The sequence below is a fragment of the Maylandia zebra genome, linkage group LG6 (genome assembly GCF_041146795.1).
Source record: "Maylandia zebra isolate NMK-2024a linkage group LG6, Mzebra_GT3a, whole genome shotgun sequence".
In the NCBI taxonomy this organism is placed as follows: domain Eukaryota; kingdom Metazoa; phylum Chordata; class Actinopteri; order Cichliformes; family Cichlidae; genus Maylandia; species Maylandia zebra.
This window is the reverse complement of record NC_135172.1, coordinates 28,546,775-28,561,005: the sequence shown is the minus strand read 5'-3', so window position 1 is coordinate 28,561,005 and position 14,231 is coordinate 28,546,775. Positions and strand designations below refer to the sequence as shown.

The 14,231-nt window shown below is 42.8% G+C and overlaps 1 protein-coding gene across 10 annotated transcripts in view; it reads left to right on the top strand.

The window, feature by feature from the left end:
* Nucleotides 1-14,231, top strand: part of LOC101467845 (nuclear factor 1 X-type) — a 110,592-nt gene that overhangs the window by 6,526 nt on the left and 89,835 nt on the right. For 9 of the 10 annotated variants that reach the window (XM_076885028.1, XM_076885031.1, XM_076885030.1 and 6 more), the window contains exon 2: nt 1,068-1,151. In XM_076885028.1, the coding sequence (XP_076741143.1) occupies nt 1,068-1,151 (84 nt within the window). Of the gene's footprint in view, nt 1-1,067; nt 1,152-5,086; nt 5,246-14,231 lie in introns of those variants that run through there. The other variant, XM_076885027.1, reaches the window with a different exon arrangement.

Here is a 14,231-nt window from a genome sequence, read left to right as displayed (position 1 = left end):
GAGAGAGGGAGAAAGAGAGTTAGCCATACAGACCTCTCATTGCGAAGGATATGAATAGCCTTTGTTTTCACCACAACTCAGGGCTGTGTGGTCTGCCAACGTCTGGCTCTTATTATGGGGTTTGTGTCTGTGTGTCTGCGTAAGTGGCATGCACGTGTATATCGGTGTGTGTGTGTGCGCTGGTACGTGTTGCAGTGTGTTTGCGCGTGAGGCAGAGTGAACATGGGTGTGGAAAAAATGTATATGCATATGGGCGATTATATTTTCAAGAGGGTTAGACTATATGCGTGTGCATTTCGGCATTTCCACACACATGCAGTGTTTTCTCTCTGCTCCTGTTCGCTGAATAAATGTGGCATGGGGTCTTGGGCTGGCACAAGCGCGTGTGCATGCTTTTTTATCCGTTAAAGTTGTGAAATGAAATAGGATTTCACAGAACGGCACAGCGGCTGTGGGATTTGGGCTCCCTTCGGCTAAGTAGAGTGGGATAGGTTGATCCAATCAACTGCAGAACTGCAAGGAGAGCCTATTTCACAGCTCCGGGCCCTGCCAGAACCCTGCCTGCCCGCCTGCCTGCTTGACTTAGAATACAAATGGAGCTCCCTGAATGCACACCTACACACATATGCATGCATACACCCTTGTACTTACAGACAATATGACTGGGGATTTATAGTGCAAGTGTTGTGGAGCTTCTGTGGAGAAATGAAACCAGTTGGGGTTAAAAGACTGTTTCACACGGAGCGGGTACATTTTAGGGTTACGTCTCACAAAGAGGAGGGAAGGAAAATCACAATTTCGTTTTGCCACAATCTAAATTACACTGGTTTAAACAAATTAACAGAGTGTTGTGAGATTGCTTTAAATGTTGCAATACTTCTTAAATATACTATATGTTATTAAAGAGCAACGAAATCCAATTATAATATTTAATTTAATAAATATTAAAATGATATAAAATATATGCTGGGCTAAAATCTGTGCTGTATTTGTTCCACATTTCGCAGCATGACTTTTCAGCTACATGGAAACAATTTTAACTGAATAACTATTTCTCTGTTTTTCAGGCTACTGACACCTACCTGGTGAACGACGATCCCACTAGAGGCCCAGGGATGCCTGAATGTTTCCTCGTGTCTGATACATATAGGGTATACACATCCCCAAAATACATACACACTGCAAGCTCTCTGTATCTGTCCTTTTAATTGCACTGATGTCCCAAGATATATTTCCTGGACACAAAAAAACAAAAAAGGAACCCAGTCCCTCTCTGTTTTTCTTTTGTAGGGGGGAGGACTTTTTTAAAGTACAAAAGCCTCATTAGTGCATTCATTTGACATGGTCCGACCACAGCATAGGAAACACTATGCTACCTTCATTCTTGCCATGATGAATGTTTGTTTCTAGGGTTCCATTAATGTGTTCAGAAAATACATCCACATTTTGTGTTGACGTTGTGCTATTAGCTCGCTCATATGTCCATTTCCTCCGCACACACGCACACACAAAAAAATTCCCACACGTCTTCATGAATGTTCTCAGTTCATCTGTCAGTTGCGCTGACATGTGGCAAAAGTGCCCTGCAAAAACACTATGTTTCCTAAAAATGTCAACTTTTCCGTGACATGTATTTTTATAAGGGATTATTTAGGCTTGGCAGAAAATTGGTTTTGTTGCAGATTCATGTGGAGGACACGCGTCACGTGCAGGGCAAAAGTTAGAAGCCAGTTAAAGCAAAGAAAAATATACTTGACGTTATAAAAGTGAAATTTTTCTGGAGGATACTGCCTGGGTTACATGTTATACATATGGTAATTTTCACAAATATTTCCCCCCCCCCAAAAAAAATCAGCTTTCAGAATGAGTTTGGCGATAACTGCTAGACTGCCTGGAAAATTGTTCTTTTGGCCTACACGCTTCAATATGACTTGTTCCATTTTCCACTTTTAAAACAAACTAATTATGACATAATCCCAGCAAAATAAATCTATACGTCTTTATTACAGCTGAATACAAATATGGTAAAAATGCACAAATCCAAAGCCGTCAGAGTATGACATATAGTAAACACATTTTTTTCAAAAGCAGCAGGCCTAACACAGTGCTCTGCATACACACTCACAAACAGATCCATAGTCTCTGGGATCCACACTGTATATGATATGCTTGTTAGCCGTGGCGGCCGGTCAGCCATGTCTTTCTGACTGCATATGCCTGTATGCATTTGACTGGCATGCTGCTTCGCAGGCAGACGTAAACAGCTTACTCAAACAATATTTACACTGTATGCCGTAGTAAACGGTACAGTTGCACAATATTCTGTTCACATATTTCCTGCCTTTTGAAAGGCAGCCTCAACCACCTGTCTCACACATTTAGCATGCTAATGGCAGTATCAGTATGCTACATCACATTCAATATTTAATGGCCTAGCCACAGGCATTGGTAAACAACAAGGATATGAGTAGTGCTGTGTGTCAATGGGAGACCGCAACATGCTAACTTTAGGCACGCCATATGGTTTTCTCATGTGCTTTTTAATGGCAAGCGTAGTCTCAGAAACCACTAGATCCCTGTGCGCTCGAGGGGCTTTCAAAGGTGATGTTGAGACCTGACTGTTTGATTATAGGCAGAGAGTTTGGAAAGAAAGCCCAAGCGTCAGTGTTTTGTAACTTCTGCGGTCGGTTGCTATAGTTTGTTTGTTGCAGCCAAGTGCCTGTGTTGAATACTGAGATGGACACCTAATGTCAGACTGAAGCCAGAAACAAAGACAACCAGTAAAATCAGGCAGCAGAAAGGGAGAGTGTGTGTGTGATGAGGACAGCAAAAAAAAGAAAGAAAGAAACTAAAGAAAGGGAGAATAGCTGAAGATTATGAGACAGAAAAGGAGAAAGTGACACTAAAAAGACCCACTGAGAAAGAGAAAAAATGGGGTAGACAGAAAGAAAAAGAGGGAAAGCGAGAGAGCGGACAAAAGCTTTGGGGTTTGGGCCTGTGCCGTGGTGGGGTGTGGTTTGGAAAGAGGAGAGACTTTGGGAAAAGAACACTACACCTCAATATGTTTTACTTTCTTTCACTTCAATTTAGATTTTTCTCTCTTTTTCTTCTGGGTGAAATTCTTTTTCTGGTTGTTTGTGCCAATATATCTTTGACCAACAGACATTTGTGTTCATGAATGCACTGAAACTGTGAGTGTGTGTGTGTCTGTCTCTACTGTACACTATATGCATGTGCGTTTGTGGTGTAGGTTTCTATGTATGCTACATAGGCTGAGGTCTCGTAAAGTTGCACAGCTTCATCCCCCCCCAGAAAAACTTGGCATCCAAGCACGAGGGTGACTTCAACCCCCAAAACCGCACCCTTGCGCACACATGTGGGTGGGAGCAAAAACTTTTGCACAACTGGAACACATACGCACACGGAGACTTGCACATATAGAATTGTATTCACACACAGGCACACGCATGCTTCCAAATACTAATGCTCGCTCTCTCTCTTCTCACACACACACACTCTTACACACACACACTCTTACACACACATGCACAAGGCAGAGGCTTATGTATAATTGCAGGCACTCTGCCTGCATATATGAGTTTGATTAGGCTGAGGAGCAGGGAGCGGGTGAGGATAAAGCCAAGCCTGATTAGAACCAGAGTGTATTGCTTCCATACAATAGAGGCACAATGAGACCGGTTTAGAGCACTTTGCACAAGTTCAGGTATCTTTTGTCGACATAAACATATACCGTATACTGGAATATGACTTGGATTCAGTTAAAAACAAAAGCAGAAATAGCAAAGCAAAATGTATCATGGCTGAAAAAAATGACTCTTAGACAGCAGAATTTACAACTTGCTGTAATAATTTTGGACTTGTTTAGGTTCATGAATACGCCTGCCATTGTAAATATTTAAGTCTGGTTATAACTTTCAGATGATGAGCTCTTTAGTTAAAATGAGCGGCACGCAGCATCTCAAGCTAAAGCGGAGCTGCAGAGTCAGGGCTCATGTTGAGCTCTGACACCTTGTAAAATGCATTAAATAAAAATAGGCGGTCCAGATTTAATGAGATGTTTCAGCAGTATGAAAAGCCGACCCTACCGCGCACGTTTACTTTACAGTAACACATAGTCAAGTTAACAATCGGGCCCCCTTCAACAAACTTGTAAGACATTTAAATAGCTTGTACACAGAAAGCTTTGTGCCACCATCCAGATGACTGGCTGACAAAGGACCACAGCATAATCTGAGCTGTAAATTTAAAACTTTCTTCTTTTTTTTTGGTCTTTCTATTTTGGTTACACTTGGGTTTGCTTCTGCATTCTTCATAAGAGCAAAGGATATGAAAGCAGAAAAGGGATCTTTTTGAGGAAATCTGCCACCTCAATCACTTGTGTTTGCTCTGGCAAACACAAGTGATTGGCAAAGATTTTTAAGACAGTTTTGTCAAAGTAAATATCCCTGCACCAAAAAAAGATTCCGTTTTTTTTACATGACCAAAAGACTGCAAACATAGATAGATAGATAGATAGATAGATAGATAGATAGATAGATAGATAGATAGATAGATAGATAGATAGATAGATAGATAGATAGATAGATAGATAGATAGATAGATAGATAGATAGATAAAAAACATTATTTAACAGAACTAAAAGCTTAGATTTCTGCTTCCGAAGTGTTTAAATCATGTAGTAAAATATAAGCGAAATCCCATGCCACATTTACAAAAGTATTACTATCTTTAAAATACAACGAGCTGACTGCTCTGCCCGCACAGTACCACAGGCGCACATTGAGCCCCTGTAGTTCTGCAGGGATACTGTAGCTCAAGCGACTTTTCTTTGGGGGATTTAGCGAAGCGTTGATTCTTAAAGAAAAAAAAGAAAAGAAAAGAGAAAAGAAAAGAAACGTTTAAATAACGATCGTTTCAAACATAATGTTAGGTTTGTGACGATCTGATAGAAAAGCGGGGAGGAAGAGAGAGAGTGAGTGAGAGAGAGGGAGCGTTAGAGAGAAAGAGGGAGGGAGGGAGGGAGGCAGGGAGAGAGAGCAGCAAAAACTTTCCTCTAAAGTTAGCGCGGAGCTTTCACTGCAAGTGAGGCGGGGTTACAGCCTGGACTGAGCCACAGCGGCTTTGCAATGCGGCACCGCAGCGAACCTCCATCCAACTTTGTTATCAGCAACTCCAAATTTCATCTGTAGACTCCAACATGTACTCCCCTTACTGCTTGACACAGGTATGGAAGAAAATCGCCGTTTTAAGGCTCCGGCGCTTTGCTTTTTTCCCTTCCCCCCCGGTGTAGCGCGCCTCCGGTTTGTTTTTACTGTACGTGGTTTACAGTGTTGTGTCGCCTGTCGCGCTGCTACTTGTCATTTGCTGCGTACGAAGGAGCTTTTCCCAACTCTGCTCTCTTTTCCCCGATAGTGTTTAACCTCCCTCGCTCTCTCACTCTCTCTCCCTCTCTCGCGCTCTCTCTCTCCCCCTTTCTTTTTAATGGCACTCCTCCAACGGGCTTTCTTGTGCGTCTCATTGCGCACGGTTTGGAGAGAAAATGGCGCTTCTCCCAAATCTATTTTATATAAAACGGAGGTTGGAGAAAGGGGAAGAGGGGCTGGGTGTCCTGACAGCTTGCGACTAATTCCAGACAAACGGAGGCAATAACCGGTTTTATCCATAAAGCTCATGAACGAGTTTTAATGAAGCTTCTTGAGTAGTAAAATCTTCTTCTTTTTTTAAGGTTTCTAACTTACGGCTGTAGGGTGGTCTGCCAGTTTTCAGCCGCGGGGGCCTTTAAGGGTCACGTCCTAGATGCAATCTTAACTGGATTTATCATATTCTGCAACAGCAGAAACAAAACAAAGTGCTTTATTTTATTTATTTATTTTTAATTGTTTTTTGGGTTTGTTTTTTTTTTAGCCAAATAAGAAATTGTGGGCAAGTGTGCATGTGTGTGTTCTCGGTGGTGTCAGATTGATTAATGACAAAACGGAGGTGCCCTTTAAATAAACAACAGAACCACTCCGTAATATTTGCATAATCATTGTATGAAAGTCAGTATAGGTGGAAGCTTTTTAGGGATTCTCCCGGTTAAAAAAAGCGGGAGAATGTAATGTGCGTAATTTTAAAGGCCGTGGATCAGGTACAGGTTCTACACAGAGGAATAAGTTAAGTTAAAAAAAAGTTTAGATCAATTTGCTTTAAAACATTTTCTTTAAACTGCAGCTTTTAACTGAGATCTGTGAATATTTAGCTCACAGGTTTTCACCTAAATTCGAAATTACAGACTTAGTTTTGACCTTTCAAGGCTCATTTCCTCTAAGCATTTCTGCCACTGTGCACTAAAACGCTGCATTATCTTGTTTCACCTCATACCCTATAATGTTCCTTTGATATATATCTGTAAACTGTGCACTAGAAATAAACTCGAGATTAAAGGAAAACACAGGACTAGGACAACCTTCAAACCTTTGTTTTTGTCTTTGTTGATTTTTTGACAGAAGTGACGTAGAGCTTAGGCTTTATTTTTCTTTTTGTTTCATTTTTCATAACAGTGAATACATTGTCTTTATGAGCTCGGCTTGTGTTGTTTCAGTGCGTAAGGAGCCTTTATCTGTAAATCAAAACAGATCATATCACAGGCCTCGGGAGATCAAAGGTCACTCTGTAAATGACCTTTTTCATTTTCTTTACAGCGCCGCACTTTTTGTGCCCGACAGAGCACATACATTTAAAGTTATGTTTATTCAAGTTATATTAGAACAGTCACTGCAGAGTTAACAGATGAGGACCACAGGAGCGCCGAGCCTGCTGCTCCAGGCCACCGCAGGTCCGTTTTCCCCTTCTGCCGCTCGGCTTATCAAATTCACACACCGGGATAAAAGCACTTTTTTTATTTGCACGCACGTCACCAGCAAGCCTTTATTTAAAGGTGGAGTTAATAATTACCGTTTAATATCAGTCGGCCCATTTGTCAGTAAGAAATGATTTTTTTTAAACACAAGCTTCAGTTACCTGTAAGTTACAGCCTGCAGTGCAATAAATGCCAATTATAAGGCTTATGATGTATAATTTTTGCGCATTAATTTGACTTTTGAAACATAATAAAATCACAGTTTGGCTTCCAGCCTGCGTGTTACATTTCAATGATACAGGAAGGTCACGGCCTGCAGCCCTGCGTTTCTTTTAGTCCTACAAAATGCTTTACTGTAATATTCATACGTTTTGCAAAAAATGTATTCCAAACCATATTGTAGCTGCACAGCCTTTTGCAGTGGAGCAGAGAATTGTAATCATTCCTTTCCTTAAACAGAACAGTCTGGTTTCGAGAGCTCCGAGGAAAACATGCAGGATTCCTTCTCACAGTTATTTCAGGCCTTCAGACCAGACCTGTTTTGCTTTTTCTTTGACTGAAACTAAAGTATAATGCGTATGCATGTGTGTATGTCTCTTCTCCGTTAGTTTGTTTTTACGTTAAAAAAAACCAAAAACAAAAAAACAAACCCGGAATCACAGGCATCCCTAGAAACGCGTCGGCCTCGTTCTCTTTCTTCCCGCTTTCTCTTGACTGTTCTGCCGTCTGCAGGTTTTATAGAGTCAGAATGACATTTAATAATCAATAGCCCATTTGATTTGCCCCGTAAAATAAGTCCAGCAGCCCTACTGCATATTTAGTACAGATAATTTTCCGAGCCTGGCGGTATGAGGCGAGGTCCGCATCGAGTTTCCTCTTTCTTTCCATTAATTAAAATTAATTGGCAGCAGATCCTCTCACACGAGCGCCGCATGGACTCGTGCTGCCCATATGCGTGATACATATTGATCTGCTTAGGCTGCTGTTACTGCGTCTACGGGTCTAGTGACAGATATCAAGCAAAGCTGGTTTGTTTGCATTCTCTCGTATCTCCTTGAGAGCTCGTGTTTGTATGTCGAGTATATTAAGATAACACCAGTCAAAGATTAACCCCAAAGACGCCCGTGCATCCTGCTTCTTTCACACCTGTAATTGAAACATGACTTAAACATTTGCATTAATTTATGCTCTGCTCTTTTTGATTATCTTTTGATGCGTCATTAAAACGGAATACACGCCATTTGTGTGTGTGTGTGTGTGGGGGGGGGGGGGGGGGGGTTCACATGAGTGTACACACGGATGCTGACGTGCGTAATGTAGATTGCTTGTAGCCTAACCATCCATCCATCCTTCCACATTCGTCCAGTGACTCCATTAAGAGTTTGTTCTTGATCACTGTCGTGTAAATAATTCACAAATCACAGAAAACATGTAAAAGTGGTGTAAACAACCTACAATGCATTATTAATGCTGATAAAAGCTTTTTTGGAATAGCCTGGTAGGTGACGGACCGACGAGCCAAAGTAGCGGTGCAAAACATTGCCAAACATTAGCAGGAGTTGGTTTTTTGTTTTTTTGCGTACGCGTGGCATTGTTTCACGTCCCTGTGACGGGAAATGCATTTGCATGAAGTTTTAATGCGGCTTGAAGGTCGAGGGGGGCGGGGGCGTCGTTAATTAAAACTTCTATGTGCTGCGTTTTTGAATTCGGTTATTTCAGACTGCTGTTAAGTCCCGTTTATCCAAAATGAAATGGGTTGCTAGCGCCAAATTCTGAAGCTTTTGCCGCAAAATAAGAAATGTTTAACAATGTGCCGGGAGATTGTTTAACTGCTCCCCTCGCAGTTCACGCGCAGAACATTTTTATTTGTTCACTTGATTCTCGCTTATACGCCATTCATGTCCTCTTATACGCACTTCTTAAGGGTTTTAGATTTTTTTTTTGGACTTCAAATGAGTCCTTGAAATTCACTCGGCCATGTGCGATTGGCTGAGCCATTAGAAGCATGAAGTGAAATGTGCACAGGCTACAATAGCCGTGCCATATAGCAATAGCACAAGAAGAGGGGGGGGGGGGGAGTGAAGATGTTGCAGACAGTATCTTTGGTGATAGAGATAAAAGCATTTTTATCGCAACCAAACAGCCAAGTGAATCACTGTATATGGAGCAGCGCACAATATGTGTGGCAATCTGTGTGAAATTCACACAGCCAGTTTCTATACAGTTAGACTGTCCAAATCAAATATTCATTCTTAAGCCGAATTTTGAGATTGTTCTTTTTCCTGTTTCCACCTAGAAGTCGCCATTGTCACAAAGGGTCAAATGTTCAAGACACATGGCGTCACAGCTAACTACCTGCTAGTGTGTGCTTTTTGTGTGCGTACAGTACTTGTTTTTCCGTCCCGTTTTGGGCCACGGCTCTCCTGCGTCAGCGTAGGTTCTGGTTTCACTGGGACCGGTCAGTGACTGCTGGTGTAAGCCGAGGTGGGTCTGCATGATCTGGTAACATACCAATCCTTACCGGCATCACTTTGCACCCACACATGCACACACACTCCCTATAATCCTGCGCACACATAGCTAGTTTGCAGGCACAGCTCTGTTGTGGTGGACGGTAAGCAGGGTGAAAATGGCCAACTGCAGGCCAAGGGCAAGCAGGCAGTGAGTTGTAGGCAGAACCCAGGGGTACACTGTGTTCTTTTTACTTATTCATCCTTTGCTAGAGGCAGACAAGGTCCAACTTACGCTCCTTGGCCCCGAGTGAGAGCTGGTAGGCAGGCACGAAGGAACGCATAAGAAATGGCACATGATGATGTCAGTTTAGCAGTGTCTAAATACATTTGGATCACGGGCTACCAATAAATGTGCCTGATATGTGTGAGGGATTGATGTGTGCCTAAATTAACTTAAATTGTTACTCAAAATTTTGAAATCACATGCATAGTGTCAAACGGTAGTCTATACTAAAATTATGAGTTTTTGTTTGTAACGTCACCAAAAAAGAAAAAAATATGCAATTGAAGGACCCATAAAGCCCCAGACCTATAGCCTAAGGTAGCTCTTGGACAGTCGTCCTATGGCAGTGTGTGTTTGTTTGAATGTGGGTGAATCTGTCTTGGAGGTGATTTAAATCCAACACAGTGGCGCTCTGTTTATCCCTTATCTGTGCAGTCTTCCCAACTGCCCATAGAAAATGGATTTATCATGCTTAACCGAGGCACTTGGCACAATCCGGTAATAGGTGGCTGTCCTCTGGATGGATGAGCATGTGTTTGTGTGGCCGATATGCGCGTGTTTATGTGTGGCCTTGTGCACATGTTACCTCCTCCCTGTCCTCTGCCTTCTAGTGTGGATTAGGTTTAGGTTGATCTGTGGCCAGTGGTAGCAGGCGGCCCCTATAGCGGTCTTATGTTGGTCTGAGATAGTTTTGTTTACCGAGCCATACTGCACACACATGTATGCATGAAGATACGCAAACTCATCCGAAAAGAGAATGAACACTCACGTAATGTTATAGACTGATAGACAGACGCGTTCAGGAGCGGGAGCAGCAGCAGCAGAGTCGAAATCCCCTCACTGTGCTGATACTGGGAACGCTGCTCCGACTTTAGCCTTTGCCAGTTTTCGTCACGGGGGTGGAAAATGCTCCAAAATCAAATTTTCACAATTGTCCCTCAGAGCTTTTGTTGTGGCTTTGCTCACTATGCGATATAATTTTAATCTTGGCTGGGGTACGAATTAAGTGTGTAAAGTGCTCGTGTGATTGACTGATAATTGCATATCCTCCCTGTGCAAGACTGTTATTTTTTTCTCAGGTTTCAGAATCAGAGGTGCAACAACTAGCAGTTTACAGTCATTTAACGTGAAAAGACTTTAGTTTGCCAGCAAAAGAGATGAAATCATCAGACGAGGGAAATGTGAGAAACCACTAAGGAATCAAGAGATGAGAAGATGCAAGAGCCAAAGAAGTGCGCTGCTCTTGCATCTGCTTGGGACAGACTCCCCTTCACCTTCATCCCCACTTCTCCTTCTCCTCCACACCCCTCCACCTTCTCAATTAGCTCCCTTTTAAAGAGAAGTAACGGTTAGTGAGTGATCGGCATTGTTCGAGGATGAGCTTCAGTTGTTGTTGTTGTTTGTCTCACCCTCTCCCTGTATCTTGCTCCATCCCCCTCCTGTGTGACCCGTTGGTGTGTTTTTCGTTCTTTTTGATTTTCTCAGAGGCTTTTTTTTTTCCTTTTTTTTTGTGGGGGTAACCCCACTGAATGGGACAATGCAGCCTAGCGTGAAATTAAAGCTCTTAGTTAGTTTGGAGTTGCTCAAAAGAGGATTTTACACATGCATGCATTCATCACCCTCCCATACGCTATAGATATAGCTAATTAGAGGAAGTATACCCTATTTCGAGCATCAAGAGCCCAATTAAAAGAGTAGGGGAAACCTCAGTGAGTGAGATCTAGGCCAAATCAGCTCAGTGAAAGCAATTCTGTTTCCTTGCGTGTGAACAGTATGGCTCCTTCCTTAATCCAGGCGGGAAAATATGGACGAGGCTGATATGAGAAGAGTGCAAGTTTCATTAACATATGCATGTCACGTACTCAGTAAGAAAATCAAGAAAACATTCTGATTGATCATCCTGACAGGCGAGCGTCAGATTCAAAACAGATTGGGCTGCTCTTGCTGACTCTTCCAAGTCTCATTTTGGAAGTAGTCTGCACCAAAATGTCTGTCATGTGTGCACATTTCTGTTGTTCACGTCAAAGACATTTATTTGTGCTTTTTTCCCCCCCCAATCAGTTAAAACAGCCTTGTGATTGTTTTGCCTCGTCGGAAAAAGTTGGCGTTCTCCTTAAACAAACAGATCATAAAAGTGTAGGCATTTCGAATTAAATGCAAGCAAAGCAATCGCAGGCTACTGTTCGACACCTAAGCCTTTGCCAATATGTTTACTGTATTTTTAAATGGTTATTGATGGCAATATATAGGGCAGGCTGTATAGCCACGAAAGCCCAGTGTGTTGAATGACTGGCTAAGGTCATTTATTTTTGACTGGGCTCTGTGTACATTTGTGTGAGTTAGAAGAGGCATTGCGGTGCAGGGCTGCAGCAGCCACGGGAGCGTTAGCCGAAAAATCAACCGGGCCAAACGAACATGTCTGACATTTGTTACGGATGCGCTTGCAAACTCCCAATCACCGTGATTCTCTTTGACAATTGTAATTCCCCGTATTATTAAGTAACGCACACACATGTGTGTGCACACACATTTCTGTTCAGCCATGTGTCCGCAGTGTATCTGCGGACACAGAGGTCTGTAGTTCCAACTGCAGCCAGGGAATCCAGTTAGTGAGTCAGACTTTGTGGAACAAAGTGTGCTGCTCTCTGATTTTCTCCCTCTCACTCTGTCTGTCTCTCTCTCTCTCACTCCTGTTGAGAGCGCTGGCAGCTCGCCAGGGGTGGAAAAATCTATAAGCCGTTGCGTAATATACCATATCTTTACCTTGGTTGAACCCAGCGCAAGATCCACAGCTGTGCGAGCACACAAACAGAGAAATGAGTGTGCTCGTGCCCCGTGTGTGTGAGGCAGAGAGAAAGAGGCCACAGACAGAGGGAGAGAGACACACAGAGTGGCTTCTTTGTGGCCAGTTTTCACTGTGTACCCTCATATAAACAGTATCACACCACTTTGATCAAATGCTGCTGACAATTTTTTTTTCTTAAGTGGACCGAGCATAGTGTTCTAATCACTCTCTGGAGAAACTAAGCTCAGGCCACATAAGATTTATCTGTTTTTGAGGCGGCCGATGTCAAAAATGGAAATCAAATTAGGTCCATGTTTTGCTTGCATGACATATGAACTCCATGGAAACGCCACTGTACTTCCAAAGTCAGAGGGGTGAGCGTATCGCTCTTCACGAGGTACTTGTGCTCTGTGCATAACTTCAGGGAGGAAATTAGAATATCGAATAAATTAAAGTGTATCCGGCCTCTCATGTTTGGCACGCTTCCTCTCATTCGATTCACAAGATTGGGGTTTGCTGTGTTTGGAGCTGTTTGTGCAAGTGCAGGCCTCGCTCGCAGTGTCCATCTGCACCTGAAGCTTCTTCGGGAGCAGTCGCTGTTTATACTCCTGTGGGAGGGAGTGTAATGTTTTGATTGGATGCCTCTGAACGCTGTGTAGCTGCTGACTTTCAGACTTTTGTACTGAGCGCGCCTTCGTTCATGGGTGTCAGCTCTGTTATAGAGATATTCTTATAAATGGCAAAAAAAAAAAAAACACAAAAAAACTCCAAAAGAAACAAAAATAAATGTGTGAGTAAAGAGTTTGAGCTTCTTTCCAAAGCGTGCGGGTCTCCGTGTGATCATTTAAGTAAAACGAAATGCCAAATATTGTCTAATCAGTCCTCCATCTTAACTAATATGATCAATCCAGGCAGTGATATTAGCCATCTGAAATTCACATGATAGGACTGATTCATTTTTGATTATGCTGATTGCTATTAAATGGTCTGTAATGACTACTGATAATCCCCATATGCAGCTCAGAACTCTGGATTCGCTGGGAGGCTGTTGTTTGTTAATGCACCACTGAAACCTAAAACACATACAGATGTGTGTGTGTGGGACAAAACCACAAACCCAATCGAGATCCCTTGCCATTGTTTCAGTGCATGCTCGTGCTTAATTTTTACCGGGCTCGCTTATGGAAATGTTTGAGCGGACGTGCAGAGTAAACCCCACCACCCCCACCCGCGTATTCAACTCATTTTTTTCCCTCCCCTTCAGCTACGCAGTGTAAAGGGTCAAACTGTTAGTGTGGTGATGGTGGTTTGGACCCGGAGGGCGGGCGGGGGGGGTGACAGCTCTATGAGGGAGGTAGCTTCATTTGGGTGGAAGAAGGATACTGCATCATTTTTCACCTCATGTATTGCATATGTATGCCTGTGTATACTGTGTAAACGTTTGTGAGACTGACTGCTGATATGTTTGTGTTTATTGACTCAAAGAGACAGGCCGTGGCTGCGTACACAGCGGTGTACGGGTGGCAGGGGTCCAGGACTGGGGGAAACGTGTGTGTTTAAAGTACACACAGGCCTAATTATGCTGATTTAAGCATTCTTGCGGTCCTCCCTCTGGCTTGTGGTGTGTTAACTGGCACTGGGGCGTCCAGCAGAGAGCGAGAGAGGCAGTGAGGGAGTGACGGAAAAGATTGAAAAAAAAAGAAAAAGAAGACAGAAATAGAATAGGGCAACCTTAATCAAAAGACTGATTAAAATTAATAAGGAGGTCGGCAAAAAGAGAAATGGTGGCAGTTTAAAGTACTCAAACACAGCAAGAGTAACTGAAAAAGGTCCCAGATGCTAGCGAAACAG